At 47.6% G+C, this 18858-nt stretch overlaps 6 protein-coding genes across 6 annotated transcripts; 4 read left to right on the forward strand and 2 right to left on the reverse strand.

Moving 5' to 3' along the window:
* Positions 1-227: 227 nt before the first annotated feature.
* Positions 228-2176, reverse strand: LY89DRAFT_787981 (HET-domain-containing protein; the record flags this gene model as incomplete). The annotated part of the gene is made up of 3 exons (XM_018223124.1): positions 228-921; positions 1241-1323; positions 1409-2176. The coding sequence occupies 3 exons, from the start codon at positions 2174-2176 to the stop codon at positions 240-242; spliced, it is 1533 nt and encodes a 510-aa protein (XP_018064063.1). The 3' UTR covers positions 228-239.
* A 1240-nt stretch (positions 2177-3416) lies between these two features.
* On the forward strand, positions 3417-4388 carry LY89DRAFT_761378 (uncharacterized protein; the record flags this gene model as incomplete). Its single annotated transcript, XM_018221546.1, has 3 exons — positions 3417-3525; positions 3581-3762; positions 3840-4388. 3 exons carry the CDS (start codon positions 3417-3419, stop codon positions 4386-4388), a joined length of 840 nt encoding a protein of 279 aa, XP_018064064.1.
* A 1239-nt stretch (positions 4389-5627) lies between these two features.
* LY89DRAFT_657169 (uncharacterized protein) lies at positions 5628-12345 on the forward strand. The gene is made up of 2 exons (XM_018212418.1): positions 5628-8895; positions 8943-12345. Exons 1-2 carry the CDS (start codon positions 5842-5844, stop codon positions 12189-12191), a joined length of 6303 nt encoding a protein of 2100 aa, XP_018064065.1. The 5' UTR covers positions 5628-5841; the 3' UTR covers positions 12192-12345.
* A 327-nt stretch (positions 12346-12672) lies between these two features.
* Positions 12673-14282, forward strand: LY89DRAFT_690139 (putative glucose-6-phosphate 1-epimerase). Its single transcript, XM_018216039.1, has 3 exons — positions 12673-13194; positions 13322-13654; positions 13711-14282. The coding sequence occupies exons 1-3, from the start codon at positions 12937-12939 to the stop codon at positions 14104-14106; spliced, it is 987 nt and encodes a 328-aa protein (XP_018064066.1). The 5' UTR covers positions 12673-12936; the 3' UTR covers positions 14107-14282.
* Positions 14283-15195: 913 nt separating this feature from the next.
* On the forward strand, positions 15196-16538 carry LY89DRAFT_657175 (Clavaminate synthase-like protein). The gene is made up of 4 exons (XM_018212419.1): positions 15196-15447; positions 15503-15625; positions 15673-15762; positions 15820-16538. The coding sequence occupies exons 1-4, from the start codon at positions 15277-15279 to the stop codon at positions 16393-16395; spliced, it is 960 nt and encodes a 319-aa protein (XP_018064067.1). The 5' UTR covers positions 15196-15276; the 3' UTR covers positions 16396-16538.
* Positions 16539-16678: 140 nt separating this feature from the next.
* Positions 16679-18682, reverse strand: LY89DRAFT_276126 (general substrate transporter). Its single transcript, XM_018206414.1, has 2 exons — positions 17779-18682; positions 16679-17726 (listed from the first exon to the last, which is right to left on the reverse strand). The coding sequence occupies exons 1-2, from the start codon at positions 18292-18294 to the stop codon at positions 16701-16703; spliced, it is 1542 nt and encodes a 513-aa protein (XP_018064068.1). The 5' UTR covers positions 18295-18682; the 3' UTR covers positions 16679-16700.
* Positions 18683-18858: the final 176 nt, after the last annotated feature.

Consider the following 18858-nt stretch of genomic DNA (forward strand, 5'->3'; position numbering starts at 1 on the left):
TGTTACAGTAAAGTTGTCATGTCGGAAGCATTATGTCTTGCATGCTTGTATTCGCCTCTCTACCAATGCACCGCAGATTGTAAATCGATCTAAGTTTCAATATCAAGCTACGTTTTGATTGGTCTTGTGTATGAAGTTTTGCATTTATTGCCACCTAATTCAAGGACTTCAAAGCTGTCCGACATCTCAAAGAAGACTTGACGAAGATATTCACACTATTGGCAATCAAAAAATCTGTTTTAAACCAGCAAGAAGTCTTCTATCTTAGCGCCCATCCTTGTATATGCGTCAGATGTAAGTAAATATCCATTCTCAACACACCGAACATAGCTGCAAGGCGCTTGATCTGGCCCTTCAAAAAGAGGCAGGTCGTTCAACCTAGGATCAGACCAACTTGTCTCGCCAGTATTCTTGTTGAAAAAGTGTTGAATATAGCAGCCATGATCGTAAGAATACTTGTAAACCAGTCGATAGAGCTCAGGCACTGGGCCCAGCAGAGCCTCGCTTCCCACAAGTCCCAGAACGAAGCATTCGCCCACTACTTGGTACCAGCCTTGGCTGGTTCGTCGCAATAACATCGGCGACGCGCATCCCAGTAGGACGCAAACGACATCGCCTTTCTCTGCCCCAGGTGGACCTAGGCCTATGTAGCCTTCCTCTGACGTGAAGAAAGATCTTCCAGTAAGCATGCTGAAGGCGCCCCTGAGAAACTCCAGCGGAAGCTTTTGTGGGTCGCAATTGATGTCTTTCAATACATCTGGGGTTTCGAGGAGGTATTTCACAAAATTGCTTGCCTCTGTCAAGCCTGCGTCCTCGGTCAACGGTGCATCCTTTGCCTTCGGAGATGAAGCCCAGTTCACTAGCAATGTACCGCATATGGTCAAGCAGTAGGCGCTCAGTAGGCTCTGACCATTGATATATCTGCTGTCAATAAGTCTGGCGGAGCCAACCGCAAAAGTTCGTCAAAAATGGAGCAATCGTCCAGAATTCTCGCTATCTTGGCATCGTTGACCGTAGCTGCATGAACACCAGCAGCTCGCAAGATACCACAACCTAGGTACTGAGCATCAACTATGGAAATTGAAGCGGCCAGCTTCCAATCAAACGGCCTTGGGAAATAGTCGCGCGAAAAGTCTGGAACCCAAGATGGTGTGTCCTTCCGCTTCTCATTAAGATCACACATGGACAATAATCTCAGAAGACCCCTCCTTCAAAATATTTCACAACTAGATCCTGGTACACATAACCAGTTGTACGCGTATAGTCGGGTTTGATACTGATGGCTGCTTCTTCTTTTGTTCGAATGCTTAAAAGTGCGTAGATCTTGTCCCTTGGGTCAGAGCATTGGCAACCGCGGGTCCAACGTACAAGATGATCGAAAAGGAGGGGAGAGGTCTTCGTCACATACGACCCGGATAATTTTGAGAAGCTCGGCTAGACTGCCAGGAATGTTTGAGAGTCGGCGCTTTCTTGCAAGACAGAAGATTGCCGCTCCAAAGGCCTTCCATGAAATCGAGGCATATCCACAAATCAGAACAGAATTGGAATTAGCATGTCGAGCTTCTTGCCAGATCCACAGCCGTCCGAACCAAGCTCGTTGGAATAATGCCTTCAACACAATATAGTCCGAGGCTTTGTATGGGAGAGCTATCGTCTTGTCTGCCCATTGAAGATTGGCTTTTGGACCAGATGGACTGATTGTCCTCGAAGTCCAATCAACCGCAATGTTTGATCCTATGTCCTTCAGCATGTTGATAGCTAGTGTGCTACCATCACGTTCTGGACCAAGCCAAATAACCACTCTGTGCGCAAATGTATAGATGTCACCCATCCTTGTCACCTGGCTGCTGCGCTCTTCGAGGGTACTCTGGTCGATGCATATGGCGTCTATCCACATGGTTCTAGCCTGGTTCTCGAGCCGAAGATATGGCAAGGCTTCAGCTAAATTCCGGGTGACTTTCAACGTAGCTTCTTCAGGCCCAACTAAAATATCCACTGGGTTCTCTTGTGAGCCCCAAGTATAAGACAGTACTTCGAAGAATGGTGGGTTATGGACTGAGAATGAAACATTGGTGATTAGAATGCGGATGTCTGAGGCGAATCGTCCAGGCAGCAAAGTCAAGAGCCTTACTTCACCACCGTTTTTGTCCAGGGGATGATAGTGAAATGGAACCATCTTCAATTGAAGTTTCGGGAGTTAATGGAAATTTATAAGAGCATACTCTGCTGTCGCTCTTTTGAGTAAATACACAAGAAACATACATTGTGTGAAGATTGGAGCCTCGTTGCCGCTTTTTGGTGGCTGAGCTGCTGCATCATCAGCTGATTAGCGCCATGTCACAGTCACACTGCAGATCTTTTATATCTTCTCAGCTGCATCCAAAGTAGCCTCATCAGCAAAGTGTCCAAGAACGAAAACCCTGATACTTTTGTTTAGTCTTGTCACGAATGTGGTTATAAATCTGATTTTCCCTCCACCCTGAAATCGGCAAACAGCTAGCCTTCTTTGCGGTCGTGCCTCTTAAATAACTTGTAGCTCACAACGCAGTATCATAAGAAGACGAATGTAGACAGCGGTTACCGTCTTTTGAATCGAAGTTGTTACAACAAAGACTCGAAAATTTTGGACACCTAAACATTACATAGGAGATGTCCTCGTACTCGCTTATCCAAGACTTGCCTTCGAGCTTCAAGCAGAAGTTTCATCTGATCTCTACGACTGATTAGATGACTAGTGCGTTGGGAATGACCAGCAGCAAGTAAAGAGTTCTTGTCCCTACTGACTGTCCGGATGAACTACACGAATTGTACCAATTACGATGTACCAAGTCGGCAGTCGGCACCATTGATAGCTCTCGAGCTCTCGGCTAAGCGATGCCTAAGGTGGACGTGCGGAAGGTGACTTCGGCAGCTGCCCCCCTATCCCATTCTCGCTAATGATATAGCCAAGAGAGAACGCGTGTACTTTCCCAGCGCTTTCCGCGAAAATACAACTCATAGTTGCTAAGATAAGTCCCATAGTCGCGCCAGAATGTCAATCCATCAAAATTCATTATTTGAAGCATGGGGTGTACCTCAGATCGGCAGCAAATCCAGGGTTCGGTAAAATAGCCGAGGCGCACTGAATATATCTGCAACTCCCGAGTGGGCTTCGTGACGAAGTCGCTCAAAAATAGATCCGTTTATCCTTGGTTGTAACAAGTTTTACAATCGTCGTGCGTCAGTACCTTAAAGAAAACAAATATTGCGGTTCCTTTCTCTCCACCGCGGCCGAGGTGTTCTTCCAAATGATATGTGATACATTATCATGAAGTTCAACCATCTTGGCGTAATTTCCATCAGTACATAATATTTTGTCCCTCCCTACAATGTTACTCTCACTTTACTTTGTCCCTCTATTCCTTCTAATAGACAGAATGCTTTCTAAAGGGGGAGAGCGTCGTCAGATCGACGCCTTACCATCGACCGTTCGGTCTCGGGAGATGAAAGTGCTGATGCTAGGAGGACCACGTACAGGAACATCCGGTATATCACCTCTGCTTAGATACTCCAGAACATGTTTTCATCTAATATACACTAGCTCTCTTCGCAGCTTTGTCATATCTGGGATTCAAGCCATACCATCATGCGGCTGTCGGAACAAGCCCCGAACTTATAACCCGCGACTACAAACTTTGGAGCGAAGCAATATGCGCAAAGTTTATGGGACAGGGAACACCCTATGGGAGAGAGGAGTTCGATAAGATGTTAGGGGACTACGATGTTGGTTACTCTTCCTTCCCCACTCTCACACCTATCTTTTGAGTTTCCAGCAAAGATCCAATCTAACAAGATATCAGGCAGTTGGCGATGTTCCCCCCTCGCTTTTTGTAGAAGATCTCCTACAGGCTTACCCAGACGCTAAAGTGATCCTCACGCTTCGCGATCCGGACTCCTGGTACCAATCATTAAAACGGACCATCATTCACTGGCATCAAAAGCTCTCTTTACGGATCCTCTCCGTTCTGGAGCCCGAAGTCTGTGGGCCACTGATGACATGTATGCCATTAAGTTTGGATATCATCACTGGTGGAGATTGGTCCGATGGAGAGAAAGCCAAACAGTGGTACGCAGAACACTACGAGAAAGTGAGACGGTTGGTACCGAAAGAAAAGCTGTTGGAGTTTGGTCCGGACTTTCAGTGGGAACCTTTGTGCAAGTTCTTGAGTGTTGAACTTCCGCCGCCAATGTACCCGAGGATTAATTCGGTCGCGGAATGCGATTTGGTGTATGGGATGGCGGTCGATATGGCGATATGGACGGTTGCGAAGAAAGCAGCGGTGAGAGTGCTGCCCGTGCTGGCTTTGGGTGTAGGGGGGTATTTTTATAGATCGAGTTTTGGCTGGTAGTGGGGCTATACATTGGTGATATTGTATAGGAGATGGTTTAGTTGTTTGCTGTAAAGCCAGTTTGATCATGCCTCATAGAATAGATCAGAACCTCAAATTTATACAGCATTCGATAATATAAGATGACATTTATCCAAGATGTGGGTAGCATTAGATGTATTCTACGCACTTGCTCAGTGATATGGTAGTCTACAGGGCTTTGATGAGTCCTCTAGATTACATATCATGATATGAACCGATGTCTGCAATCTTGGCATTCAGGATATTCGGCACAAAGCATGTACTTCATCCTCAGGCTCGAGCTGAAGATTCAGGCAGTGTATCGAGGCACAAATCGCAATGTACCCCGCGTTGGCTCGAGGGAATAGTCTTCACTTTGGTTTGTGCAAAAGGTGAAAACTGACTCAAATGCCTAATATGATCTTGAGCCTCTTTCTCACAGAGTCAACATCTAAGTGTAGATATGAACAGAGAGGAACTTAAAACTTTCATCTATAAGAATTAGTTTTGTTTGCATCTATGTCCCCATCGGCAAGACAAAGCTTTTGGAGCAACTTATAACTTCATTGAGATCTCCTTGAGATGAATGATAGTGAGCTGTGTCCAGAGCCAGAAATCAGTTGAAGCACTTTGATATCGTCACGCTTCAGAGGAGCCGAATGCTACACTTGATAGTTCGCTTGGACAAAATTCATGTCCAAGATGTCCGTCATTTGTTAGATATTCGAAAGTCATTAGTGACCAGTAAGCTTTCCTTGGAAGCCCAACCCCCAAATGTCTCTCAAATTCTGGGACACTTAGAGTCATCAGTGCTTTCTTTTCTACGACTCAATCGATGAAACAATCGTGTAACATAGTTTACAGGACATAGAAGCCCTTAAAGAATTGCTTGCCCTGTCCATAATCAGAAGAGCGACCATGAACATCATTGTATGCAGCACCATATTAAAGTCATAGCTGGAGGGAGTTGTCGAAGCTGGTTCGGACATTCTGGAAGATATGGCGGCAGCGAAAGGATGAATTGCAGGTACAGAACCAGAGCAAACTTAATGGTGAGTTTTCCCAGGGTTGTGCGATTAACTTTATACGAAAAAGATTAACAACTACTTAGAATTCTTTGAGTGAAGTGGAGGTAAGAATGTATGAATGCGATGTGATGCCCTCTCCACGTGACCCAAAGTGGGGCCTTCTTAAAGTGGTTTCGCAAAGCATGAATGTACGCGCCGAACGCGTTCCTGGTGAATTTTCTTGACCTCAACCTGGTCTCGCGATTCCCATATCGAGATCGAGACATCACCAATCTATTTCAAGTCCTCCCTTGCGAGGACTGCGAACGACACTTCAACCATAGTCCTGTATCGAACCGGAGTATCTGCGAGCACCGCATCGAGAAATGAGCCTCGATGCAGTGTACAATACATAACGATAGGTAGCCCTCGAGCTCACAGCAGCCATGGTAGAGTCGCCCCCAGGTTCGAAATTACCACCTACCCTCCAAGCCAGACCTCCCACTCCTCCTCGAGAATCCAATCAAAGTAATACGAAATCCTCCTTTGTTGGACGCCTCTTCCGATCCTCTTCCACTCGACGATCTTCTGCTCCGGTTTCTTCAACATACACACCAGATTCCTCTGCAGAATCTCCAACTGCTTCTGGGTCATCTCGAAAGAGAGTAGGATTTTCGGACTGGCCTCAGTACAAAGACCCTCCTACCGTTTCTTTCGACGGGAAGGGTGTCTTGAAGCACCCCGTCCAACCGCTTCCCCCGTCTGCAGAACGCAAACCCTCGAAATCGATATTGAAGGCGCATAATGGGAATCAAGAACAGGACTCACTGAACATAGAAGGTGGCAATACCGCTCTCCTACCGCTGCACCACTACGCAACCTTCTCAAAGATGCTCGAGTCCATTGTGCAGCAGCTGGCTGGGAAAGATAGGAGTTCCAAGGTGGATGCATACCTCATGCTTTGTGGGTCTCTCAAGGCATCAGACAATGTACCAGACCCGAAGGCGTTGAAGGATCAAATGGGCCTCTTGTGCCAGTTCATCGAGCGAGATCTTTCCCAGAAGTTGGACAACGGAAAGCCAGATTCCAGTCTTATGGTCCATGGCTTGACCCTACTTGGTTGCTTTCTCCACAAACCTTCGATCGCCGAATCCCTCCCCGTCGACTTCACCCTTCGATTTGTCGACCATGCAATCAGAGTACTTGACGATGGCTCCATGTCGAAAGAGGTCACGAAGCATTTGATGTTCATGCTGGCACAACAAAATTTCTCGACAAAAGTAATGAACCAGGATCGCGTGGGAAAGCTGATCGCAGCTCTTCACACCATCGAGGACAGGATCAAAGGCAAGAGTATTGTTCACAGTCGACTGCAGATCTACCGTACACTTCTTCGACAGTCCCGCAATCATATGTTGGTCCACACGGTATGGATTGAAGATCTGTTGAGCGATATGCTCAGTAGCCTCAAGGACATCCGTGCCACCGCAATCGCATTTGGCCTTGAAGCTGGATTCAGTCTTGGTATTGAACACAGCGCGTCAAGGGCAATGCAAAGTATCCTCAGGGGGGAGTGGGCGGAAGGGCTCAAATTTATCGACTATTACATTGAGCGTCTGAAAACATCCAGCAAGAACAGGGAAGAAAGCTCCACGGTCCCACAGGTCTGGAGTGTTGTGATTCTCTTTTTCCGTTCGAAACCTCAATGCCTAGAGCAGTGGCAATTTTTCTCGCAGTTTCTTGGAGTGCTACAAGCATGCTTCAACATTGCCGACAACCCAACGAGGACAGAAGCCCATTATGCCTGGAATCGCTTGATATTCGCAGTTCGACCCAACGAGAAGACTTCACCAAAACTCCGAGCAATGCTGTTCCAAGCACTCTCTGCTCAACTCAAGCGCAAGTCATCCAGCGGACGCAAGAGGACGCTGAGCAGCATATATACCCTTCTCTACTACACACTCAACCCGACCTCAACGCATGCCGAGTTAGACATGTATTGGGATGAACTACTTGTGCCCCTAGTTAACGACTGTCTCACTACGTCCAAGAAGGAGATTGCGGCCTCGGAGATGGCCAAGGTAGATGCCGTTGAGGCTTGCCTTATCCTGCAATGTCTATTTGACTCTCGAACCCCACGCAAGTGGAGCGAGACCCGTGCGATGGACAACTTGATGCAGAATGGCATGGATGCAAAGGAACTACCAGCTCTTGACTCCAAATGGCTGCGGAAGAACCACACTCGAATCTTTGAGCTCTTGCAACCCCTCTTGCAGAAACTCTACTGGGATCTAGGAGAGGACTCTGCCATTACACGACTGTGGAAATCATATGTTACGTCGATCGCTTCAGCAGCTATCATGGAAGTGAAGGTTTCGTTTGACATGATGTCCTGCATTGCTTCTATCTTTGGAACAATTCATAAGTTTTGGGGAGTTGGACCTGAGGCTCTAGGAAGCTTATCTGCAACAGTTCCATCGAGTAAGCATGTGGCATTTTGGAAGGGGCTCGAAACGATCTTGACAATATCAATTGAGGGTTTGGGCATCCTTCCCTTCACCGACAAGACCCTATCCATCAAGCATGATAATTTCATTGCCGTTGCGACGCCATCCCAACAGCCCAAGAAGATCCGACTTGAGACGAAGTCTCCCCTGTATCATCTCATTTCCCTCCTCTCTAATACTTCGTCTGTTTTGGTCTTTGATCATGGATTTTCACAAATGATCCACAACATTTTAGTCCCTTTCTTCGAGAAGAAGTCATCAAAACAAGCTCGGGTAGAGTTTGTGAAAGACCTGGTAGTCTTATTACCCACAGAAGCTACTTTGTCTGTGAAGTCACTCTGGCAGGCTCTTGCCGATTTTGCAGTGATAGCCATAGATACGAGAGAGAGGGCCGAACCTGCTATCTCCAGTGAAATTCCTCTCGGCACAAATTATCGATACGTCGTCAGCGTCTTGGAGACAGGGATTCTGTTTTCTCCACAGCGTCCAATGCCTAGATGGAAAATCTTACTCGAGGCTGTCATTGTGTCAGCAACATTGGATGCTGGAGAGTCTGGCAAAGCCATCGCTGTTCTCGAACCTCTTGCAAAGACACTCAAATCTAGGGCGACGACTTCTGAAAGTGGAATATTTGGGTTGACTTATTTGTCCATTCTCCTGGGGAAAGCTACTTACCCCAAAGATCGACAAGCTCTTGATGCAGCAGAACGGACGCTTTGGGGCTCAAAGCAATCGAGTTCGAAGACGACATCTTTCGACCCTTATAGTGAACTTTACACATACACTCTATCTTGTCTCGAATCGTCCTACCCAACGTTTGTCAAAAGCCAGTTCCCCGACTATGCCGACCTCGTCTCAGGCATCACAGGTTTATTGGGACGTTGTCCAGTCAATTTACTAGAGGCTGTTCTTGCAAATCTGCAATCTGGTATCGCACTTTGGATCGTCGACTTGGAATCAAAGCTCACTGGCGGGAATGCGCTGGCTTCGGCGGTATGTACTTTTGTGAACAGGCCCAACTCCAGAGCTAACATCTTCAGATCATTTCATTATGGGCAACGGTTTGCAAGTCAATTGCCACGTTGTGTCAAAGTCGCACACATACCAAGATCTTGAAAGATTTTGAAGTCCTTATTTGTGCCGGACTTCAAAGTAAACACAAAACGGTTGTCAATAGTACAATCGTGATGTGGAATGCTACTTTCGGTCTTTGCAAAAATGGACTTGAATATCCTCAAAATGCCAAGGAAGCGCTTCTCAAACTCCATTCTATCGTGGAACTTCAACTTCCATTCTTCCCGGAGAGTTTGGAGACTGATGCTGCATCGACTGGTCACCGACAACCCGCCTCTCTGATCGGCCAACTGGGTGAGTCCAGCCAATATTCGGGATTTTCCTCCATGGACTCGGCAATCAATGGGTATCTTGCGCCTCCAGGACCGAAAGTCATGCAGAAGATCCGCCAGTCAACGCCTCAGGTCATCATCAACACTCGTCGATCTGAGTCTCTCAAGCGGTCGCGTGAAGAAACACCAGAAGCAGGTCGCAAAAACTCAAAGAGACGTGATGTCACTCCAAAATTGCGGCACGATGACTCGCAGGTACAGTTCGCGGCCATACCTTCGTCATCACCGGGTTTCGACAGGGTCGTTGATTCGCAGCTGTTGACAGAGAAGCAGAAAGAAGTAAGGGAACGGCAACAAGCTGAGGCTGCAATGTTTCCGGATCTACGATCAAGTCCACGACCACGTGGCAGGCTGCCTGAATCCGAAGATGTTGAGCCAGATCTTCCAATACATCGCTCATCTTCCAAGATTCGGGACATGATTTCACGTGGGACTGAGCGGGAGACGACGCCTACTGTTGTTATACCTAGCGATGATGATAATGGTTACGTTGCGTCGTCACCAACACCAACTCCATCTCTTCGGGCACGGGTCGAGGACCCTCCATCTTCTCCTCCAGAAGCAGCGGCGAAACGAAGGGACCCTGCGCGTGATGAGCAGATCTCATCTTCGCCGCCAGAGGGAACACCAGAACCTATCAATGCAGCTAGTCCAGCATTTCATGCTTTGGCTGATACAGCTGTGGTGTTGGATGACCAACGCCTAGAGGAGCCTCAATCGGACCACAATGGCACTTTCGAGCCTGGGAATGAAGACATACTCTTGGAGATCACGGAAGCCAACATCGACGATGACGATTCAGTTTCTAGCCCCAGGGCGGCTTTCACTACCGGAGAGGACATACCCGATATTGCACTCATTGATCACACGGACATGAATGTAGATGAGAATGATATAAGCCAACGAGAAGAAGCAAAGTTGCTTGACGCAGGAAACGATACCACGCTGTCTATCGACCCTTCAGCTCAAATCGATCCAGATGCAATGGAGATCAAGTACATCATTTCTACCAATGATATATCAATCAATGAGCGCAGTAGCTCCCCTACCGAAGATCCATCTGAGCAACTCCGAGCGTCTCAGCTTGAGCATGAAGCTATCTTAGCATCAGCAGAAGCTCAAACTTCCCAGCACCAGCTGTCAAATGACAAGCACTCCTCTGAGTCTGTGCCAAGCTCAATTGCCGAGCTTGAGATAGAGCCTGTCTACGAGCCTGAAACACCAGGTACTCCTGTGCGACACGGATTGGCGTCAGAACCACACTCTCCAAAGACTCCACTATTCGTCGATGCTTTGACTAGTCCCGCAGGTTCTGATAAACACGATGTTTTCGAGGATGCTGTATCGTCGCCGCGGCTCACCAAAGCACCTAAGATGCAAGACTCGTCTTCCCCTCTAAGTGACATGGACGAGTCTAGTTTGTTGAGGGTAGTAGCCGGGTACGATCAAAGCTCAGACAAGCATGTTTCTTTCCTCGACGACAAAGAGAATCAACCAAGGCAAACACGATCATCGCTGTCCAAGGGCACGCAAGGCATATCTTCTCCAGCTGCGTCAGCTTCTGCGCCTTCACGCAAATCTGCCATGCGAAAGAAATCTGGTGCTCAGCAATCATCACAAGCTGACGAAGAGGTGCTTCGCTCGGAGGTCGATCAATTCCAAACATCATCACTACCTTCACTGATTCCGGAGACCCCTGCTCCAAATACCGGCAATCTTCTCGAGCCAGATGCGCAATCTACCCTGGTCTATCGTGACGACGACGGGGAGGTGATCAACATGGATGAGACTATTATTGTTGATACCTCGATTCTCGAACTTGAGGGTGGTCTCCGAACCCACAAGCGCAGCCCACGAAAGAAGGGGAGAAAGAGAAAGCACATCGAAGAGCATACGAGCACAAGTGAACTTCCTGATATCCAAGGTGGTGACATTGAGGATGATGTCCATTCGCAATCGCTCATTAATACAAGCACACCGCCGCCACCCAGTGTGCAGGCCTCGTCATTCGTGAGAGCAGTGACCCCCACGAAGAAGAAACGTAAAGGGAGGCCGAGCAGGGCATCTCAAGCTCGTGTGGAGGCTGAGAGTTCTCAAGAAATCGGAGCGAGTCAAAGCTTTACATCAGCTGATGGTGACATATCGATGGCAGACACAGAGATATCAATGATGGCGGAAACTTCGGTATTGGAGCAACCCGAAATAAAACAGGTGTTGCCCATTCCATCAGAGACCGAAGAAATTCAAGCCATAGTAGAGGATGGACCAGAGAAGATCAGTGGTATCGACCAAATCGAGATGGAGGACGATATCGTTATGGATACGATTCTACTGGACGATCCTAGCAGCTCAGACATGGATGTGGTTGCGGAAACAACTTTTGAGGACAGTAGCTCAGCTGTTCAACAAAGCTCCATGCAGCAGCCCGAAGTTCACACCCATAAAGAGAATGTCGTTGAGCAGGTAGAGATCGTATCGGCGGAGAACGAGGCGCCAACCTCCAACGGGTACATTGCAAATGATTCGAGCTTCAGTCCCGCTGCTGCTGCTGCTGTTGGAGAGATATCTGAAGATTTGGAGTCAAGTCTACCAAAGTATGCTGGCGTTGACAACAGCATTGGAGTGGAAACTACTGGCGCGAAGATTGATAGCGTACCTGTACACGATGCCGAGCGAGAAAGTGCTCAAGAAGATTCAAAGGTTGAAGAGAAGCCTGCAGTCACGATGCAGAGTATGAAGGAGAAGCTCCAGGGCTTGATCACTGATCTACGCAGTGCAGCACTTAATAGACAGGAGATTCACGAACTGGAGGATATGTTTATGGATGCCAAAAGAGTCCTGTATGATGTAGAATTGCGAGGGCGTCAATCGGCGGATATGTGATTTCAATTGCATGGCGGTCGGAGTTCCTGGGTTGGGCGGGCCTCCTACATTTGCTCATTGGGGGATTGTGAAAAGGTATCAATGGTTTGCATCAGGGACGTGTTATTTTGCTCGCTCGTGTAGCTAAAGATACCAATATTATTGTGTTACATCCACGGTTTTCTGGCATGAGGCTGAGTTGACTGTGATGGTTTCAGAAGTCGATCGTGATGTCTGCTTTGTTTCCTTCAGAGGCATTCTGTCATCTGAGCGGCCATGGTAAAGTCTCGGTATTAGGCTGCCATGAACCCGAATGCTTGTTGGTAGAAATAAGAATTCCATCTAAAGCTTCAACTCGTCCGGTATCCCCTCTTGGACATATATTGCACGTGCTTTGGCAGCTATTCCTGTTTGAGACTTAGCCTCAATTCCAAGTCTCGTTTCAGAAGCTGCAAGGGAGCGATGTTGATTATGGCTGGGGCTTTCGCTGTTCGCTAACATCCCACTGCCAGCCAGCTGAATCACATCACATCACATCACATCGCAGCACCCCGCGCAGGATCGAATATCTCGTCCTCTTCTCTCTTTCTCCCTCTTCTCTTCACCTTCACCTTCGTCGTAGAAACAGTCGCTGTCCTTCATCAGTCTTTTGCAACATATCTGCAGACGCTCTTCAGCTTCAAGTCTTTCGAAGTACCATCCACGCAGAGCTACCCCGCCATCTCCTTTCGAGAATCCAACCCCCAAACCAACAGCATCATACAAGATGGTTGACCGCCCAAAGAAACCGTCTGCTCTCGCCACGACTCCCGGTCTTCCCCCTCAAGCTCAACTCAACATCTCGCACGATAATTCTCGCGTTTCAGCTGTCCTTCCCACTGGAGAGAGCGTTGAGGTTCTGCTCTTCGGAGCTACTATCATTAGCTGGAAGGATGCGAAAGGAAATGAAAAGTTGTGGTTGAGTGAGGCTGCAAAGCTGGATGGGACGAAGGCTGTCCGTGGAGGCGTTCCACTGGTTTTCCCGGTAAGTTTTGTGATTTTTTGATTCTCTGCTTGGAGGGCGTAACATTGCAGTTGCCTTGAGGGGCACCGCTGCTACAATTTTGCAGTCGAATTGTATCTCGAATGACATGCTAACAGGTGCATCTCAGGTCTTCGGCACAGCTCCTGATCACGCAGCGACCGCGAAGCTTCCTCAACATGGTTTTGCACGATCGTCGAGATGGGAATTCCTCGGAAAGAGCACATCAGAGTCGTCTACTCTCTCTGCTACATCTGCTGGTGATGACAGCGTAAAGCTGGACTTTGGCTTAAGTCCAAGCAACTTGACTGAGGAGAGTAAGAAAGCGTGGCCATACAAGTTTGGCTTGATCTACAGTGTGACTCTTGGAAAGGAGGGCTTGACGACGAGTCTCGTGGTTCAGAATGATGGAGAGCAGGCATGGGAGTTCCAAACTTTGATGCATACTTACTTCAGAGTCAAGGTAACCATACGATGTCTCTGTTACGCTTTGGAGAGAATACTAATCTGATCATCCAGGATATCTCAACCGTCTCCATTACTGGCCTTGAATCCTCTCCATATCTCGACAAAGTCCTAGGTCCATCTTCGACTGGCGAACCATACACATCCCCCTCTGCTGCTGTATCACTTTCCTCAAAAGTTGATCGTGTTTACACTCCAGCTGGCGGACCCGAAGCTGCAGTCATAATCAAGGAAGGTGGAAAGAAAAAATTCGGCATTGTCAGAGACAATATGAATGAAGTCGTAGTCTGGAACCCATGGAAGGATGACGCTCAAGGGATGGGGGATTTTGCGCCCAAGGACGGCTATAAGGAGATGATCTGTGTGGAGGCAGGTGCCGTAAAGGGGTGGCAGAAGTTGGAGCAGGGAGAGACTTGGGAGGGTGGACAAGTAATCATGGCTGCGAACTGACTGGAGTTGGGAGATAACCGTCTGCTGAAGCTTTGAGACAGGCAGGCTGTGGTTAGCGAAAGGATACTGGTCGACCTGGATGGGATTGACGAAAAACGCATGGAACATGATAGATGACGGTGGCATGATTGATGAATGATGGCGAAGTGGAGGCTATTATCACTTCCAAATATGGGTTATAGGTCTGATATCTCTAACACACGAGATTTTACGCAAGCCGATGCCTTTACCCTTGTTCAAGTCCCTAACATCCAATATTGAGTAAAGCTCTGACTTCTAAGTCAGCCTTTCCTTCTTAATGTGACGCATGTGAAATTTCTCTGCTTGCTTGTCTTTGTTTCTTTCGAGTGGCAAGTAAACGTACAAGTATTATAACGATGGTATCGAGGAGACGATTCTGCGTACTCGCCCCTCCACTCTCGTGCCACTGACCAATCCCACTGTCACTATTTGCTGCTAAACAATTCAGTAACCGCGAACCTGGTAAAGCATAAGCATAGTCAAAAGTGCAATGAGAACTAGGGGCACAGAAACGATGTTGCCCTCTCTTCCAACTTAAAAATGGGGGGCCAGATTCCACTCTTGAAGAGATTGACTGATGCTTCTTGTCGAACACACAAGAGCCTGTCTCACTCGCCGAGTGGCTGTCCGCTGACCAACCCGGAAGGCTCGGCGAAGCGAGATAATAGGGGGGAAATGATCTAAGCGAGCGTGAAAACTCCACAATCCCCAATATAGACTTCAACGCAGTTTCCAATGAGGAGCGACTTTGCAATAGCCGTATCTGTAGCATGTAGTGGTCCCCTTGCAATCTCTGGGGCTCTTGAATTCTGGATTGGCTGATCCTCGATGCACATTGAAGCTTGCTCTTCTTACACGACACTTATGATGTCTTCTAACAGCCTTCAAGGGTAGCCATTCCGGTTACTCTCGGCATATCAGATCGATATGCCACTTATGAAACTAATAGGTTGAGAATGGGGGAAGGTGGTATCCCTTATCATACAGGACCGTCAAGTCACATGTTAACATCGAGGCAAAGGTGGGGTACTCAACGGCGTAAGCTAGCTGTATATCTTCGGACTCAGGGTTCAATCCTATTATCTATCTCACTCTTCGCTCCAAGATATTCACTAGATCTTTGTAAAAAGAATACCAAGTCTACCCAGAATGACAACATCAAACTTTCCACTCCTCTCTTTTCAAGAATTCTTGACGGGATCGGAGGTTGAGAAGAGAGCTGTGGCACAGAAGTTATACAATGCCTTCCACACATATGGTTGGGTGTACCTGCAGGATTTCGGAATCACCAAAGAGGAAATTGCGGAGATGTTTGCAATGGTCAGCATTTTGCGGTGTTTCCAGCGTGGAATGTAGAGCTGACGCAAGATCATAGTCTAAAAAGTATTTCGATCGCCCTCTATATGAGAAACTCAAACAGACGTTGAATGATGCCGAGACCAATCAAGGATATACTCCTGATGGAGCTGAGGCTAATGGCGGTACTGATCATAAGGAGGTTTGTGGATAAAACAATGTCCGAGGTTTGGGGCTAACTTCAGCAAGTGTTATGAGCATCGCCGATTAAGTAATGAGCTCTGCCCCACTGATCAAGAGCTTACAAACTTCAGAGTATTCATGGATGATTTCTATGCGGTAAGTCTCTCCTCCACTGCATGCTGTGACACCTCTTCGAGTACTGACATTGCACAGAAATGCTTCAAATTGTCCGTCAATGTTCTTCAAGCACTTGCACTAGTGATGGACCTCGACATGGATTACTTCTCCTCTGCCCTCGCCAAAGCAGATCCCCAGCTTCGACTCCTACACTACATGCCCATTGAACGAAAGATTATCGAAAGTGCAGGACATGCGCGAATCATCCCACATACAGACTTTGGACTTTGCACCCTGCTCTTTCAAGACAATGTAGGAGGACTCGAAGTGGATCCTTTCCACACTGGCAAATTCTTACCAGCGACTCCCATTGAAGGAACCTGCGTCATCAATGTTGCAGATCTTCTACAGCGATTGAGCAATGATAGATTAAGGAGCACTCTTCATCGTGTTACTAGTCCTCCTCTGGAGAAAGTTGGGAATGATGGAATGTTGCCGGCGAGATACTCGACAGCTTTCTTTGTGCATCCTTCTGCTGATGTGGAGATTGACCCTATCCTGAGGGATGGAGAGGCGAAGAAATATGAGTCTGTTAATGCGGGGAAGTGGAGGACTATGAATACGCAGAAGAATTATTCCAATCTGCTGGGCGGAAGTGCACTGAAAGTTTAGGTGTTTATCGGTTCTTGAAGGGGTGTTTTTGTCATATCAACATTGACCGCCGTCCTTAGAGAGCAATATAGCAAACATGTGGAAGAATAACGTCATTAGTGACAATATATGCTACAAATGTATAAATCATGTCAATCATCAAGCTTTACAAGTTAAAAGAGGGTCTAAAGATGTGTTGCACTGTATTCGCATTGCTGCTAAATTGATAGATCTGTGTGTGTCCATAATTTGGAGTTATCCTCCGATTTGTATCCTATGCTGAAACTGTGCAGCGGGGCCCATGCTCGACCTTTACCCCTTCCTCCCTATTTCTTCGGCTCAACAGTATTGGAAACACGTCCATCGAGGGGAGGACCGTCAATGACGAAGTCAACCTTCCCATTCTTGAGCTCTTCCAGATCCGGAACATCACTATGCTTCACACCATCGAACTTGATATCGACCTCTTCGAGAGTCAAGCCCTGGGTTTCGACCCAGAAGAATATTACAAAAAGCACCATCAGAATATCGAAGCTGGCATTGATGATATAAGTTTTCCATCCTATGGCGTCCAAAGCAAACGGGAAGACCATAGTCACAAAGAGGCCACAAAGCTTTGTTGCCATCGTGTATAAACCCATTCCTGTTCCACGAATGCGGTAAGAGAGAACTTCTGGTGGGTACAATACAGTCAAAGGTGTTATCCCAAAACTGTAGGTCCCATTGTAGAGGAAAATGCAGGCGATAGTGCCGTAGATGCCAGACTTGTTCGATGAAGTGCCGTACGCTGCAGTGAGTCCTCCGACCAGATAGAAGGCAATGATGCCGCCGGTCAGACTCAAGCAGCAGAGTAGCTTACGTCCAACCTTGTCCGCATACCAAGAGGCTACCACTGCGATGACGAGAGACCAGGCAGTGAGAATTATATTGATTTCAAGTTGGGTAGTAGCATCAGTAATGCCAGCTTGCTCAAGCATGGTGCCGAAGTAATAGGTGATGATGTTTGTACCAGGCAACATTACCATTGCAGCGAACGAAATTGCGATTATGAGACGTTTTCGATTGATCGGGTTGCTGTAGGCTTCCTTGAAAGTAAGTTGACGGCCCTCGGTCTTCTCCCAGGCAATCGTGTCAGCAATCTCTCGGTACTGGATGAGCACAAGCGGATCTGAGATGTCGCCGCCTCCATTGACGACAGCTAGTACTTCGAGAGCTTCTTCGTGTCGATCTTGTCCTACGAGCCATCGTGGTGATTCAGGTACAAAGAGAAGTACGAACAAGCATACAATGCTAGGCACGACCTGAATCAAACTCGGAATACGCCAGGCCCAAGTACTATCGACGAATTGACTCTGCGAGAGACATTAGAGTATGTAGATACAAAAGAGACAGAAGCTCGCTTACTCGATAGCAAACACCAGAGGCGATCAACGTTCCCACACCCCAGCACGAATAGTAGAGACCCAGAGCAAAAGCACGATGTTTCGGAGGAGCTGTCTCACTGACGAAGGTTGGCGTGGCCGTTGCAGCAACACCCAACCCCATTCCAATTATGAACCGGCCAACAATAAACATGGCAATGTGGACAGCAGAAGTTTGCAAGATGGCTCCGATCAGGGTGATTATGCACGACCAGAAGATTGACTCTTTTCGTCCTCTCCAATCAACCAGAAATCCAGCAGGAAATGCTGCAATTGCTCCTCCGGTGTATGAGATTGCCGTGTTGAGAGACTTCGTGGCCGTTGAGAGTTCGAAGTAATTGTAGTAAGAGGGCATTACATTGAGTGATCCCATAAGTGAGCTGTCGTAGCCAAGAAGTACGGAGTCGACAACTGAAGTTGCTATAAGGAAGAAGACAATCAAGAACCCAGAGCTGGGCACAAACCGCGAGACATATTGGCGGGAGTATTGAGGAGCCATTGTGATGTTGAGTCTCAACCCTCAATTGCGATGTCTGCAAAGTCGATGATCGTGCCCAACCTTGGGGATGAAGCTGTATCATATAGATCTGAGATCACTGTCCAATGGTTATCTTTTTATCGGTCATCAGCACACATTCGAGGGCGAGGGTACCCAGTCTGCCGCCCAAGTCCGCAATCCCCACATCCCATCTTTGAAATCAGCGAGCTTTGACCCTGCATGATAAGCTGTGATCGACAATTTAGCCAAGTTGACAAGGAGAAAGTCTAGCCAGGTCGAACCTGCCACTTTTGCACTCTTGGAAGAGTTGAGTTCAGATAAGAGAGTATCTTTGCGAGTCAGCTAAAGCCGACGAGGACGTTGATAGATCACGTGCTTATGCGCTCAAGAACCAGATGAAAGATCGGCAAGACAACCCGAGAATAAAGATAACGACTCAAGGTCGAGGAAGATGTATGAAGTTAGAAGAACAATGTGCGTCCCAAATTCTAAGTAGCCGACAGCATCGCTGCAGCCGCAGTCTGGAAGAACAATAATCGACCACCATTTCTGGACATTACATTA

The sequence above is a fragment of the Mollisia scopiformis genome (assembly GCF_001500285.1).
Source record: "Mollisia scopiformis unplaced genomic scaffold LY89scaffold_28, whole genome shotgun sequence".
NCBI classification, from domain to species: domain Eukaryota; kingdom Fungi; phylum Ascomycota; class Leotiomycetes; order Helotiales; family Mollisiaceae; genus Mollisia; species Mollisia scopiformis.

What these genes read in the sequence shown, in the direction of transcription:
- LY89DRAFT_657169 (XM_018212418.1), top strand. Translation starts at nt 5,842, where the DNA reads ATGGTAGAGTCGCCCCCAGGTTCGAAATTACCACCTACCCTCCAAGCC. An exon ending in GGAATGCGCTGGCTTCGGCG is followed by an intron (nt 8,896 to 8,942) that starts GTATGTACTTTT and finishes TAACATCTTCAG; the next exon opens with ATCATTTCATTATGGGCAAC.
- LY89DRAFT_690139 (XM_018216039.1), top strand. Translation starts at nt 12,937, where the DNA reads ATGGTTGACCGCCCAAAGAAACCGTCTGCTCTCGCCACGACTCCCGGT. An exon ending in GCGTTCCACTGGTTTTCCCG is followed by an intron (nt 13,195 to 13,321) that starts GTAAGTTTTGTG and finishes GGTGCATCTCAG; the next exon opens with GTCTTCGGCACAGCTCCTGA. An exon ending in ATACTTACTTCAGAGTCAAG is followed by an intron (nt 13,655 to 13,710) that starts GTAACCATACGA and finishes CTGATCATCCAG; the next exon opens with GATATCTCAACCGTCTCCAT.
- LY89DRAFT_657175 (XM_018212419.1), top strand. Translation starts at nt 15,277, where the DNA reads ATGACAACATCAAACTTTCCACTCCTCTCTTTTCAAGAATTCTTGACG. An exon ending in GCGGTACTGATCATAAGGAG is followed by an intron (nt 15,626 to 15,672) that starts GTTTGTGGATAA and finishes AACTTCAGCAAG; the next exon opens with TGTTATGAGCATCGCCGATT. An exon ending in TCATGGATGATTTCTATGCG is followed by an intron (nt 15,763 to 15,819) that starts GTAAGTCTCTCC and finishes GACATTGCACAG; the next exon opens with AAATGCTTCAAATTGTCCGT.
- LY89DRAFT_276126 (XM_018206414.1), bottom strand. Translation starts at nt 18,294, where the DNA reads ATGGCTCCTCAATACTCCCGCCAATATGTCTCGCGGTTTGTGCCCAGC. An exon ending in CCTCTGGTGTTTGCTATCGA is followed by an intron (nt 17,727 to 17,778) that starts GTAAGCGAGCTT and finishes TGTCTCTCGCAG; the next exon opens with AGTCAATTCGTCGATAGTAC.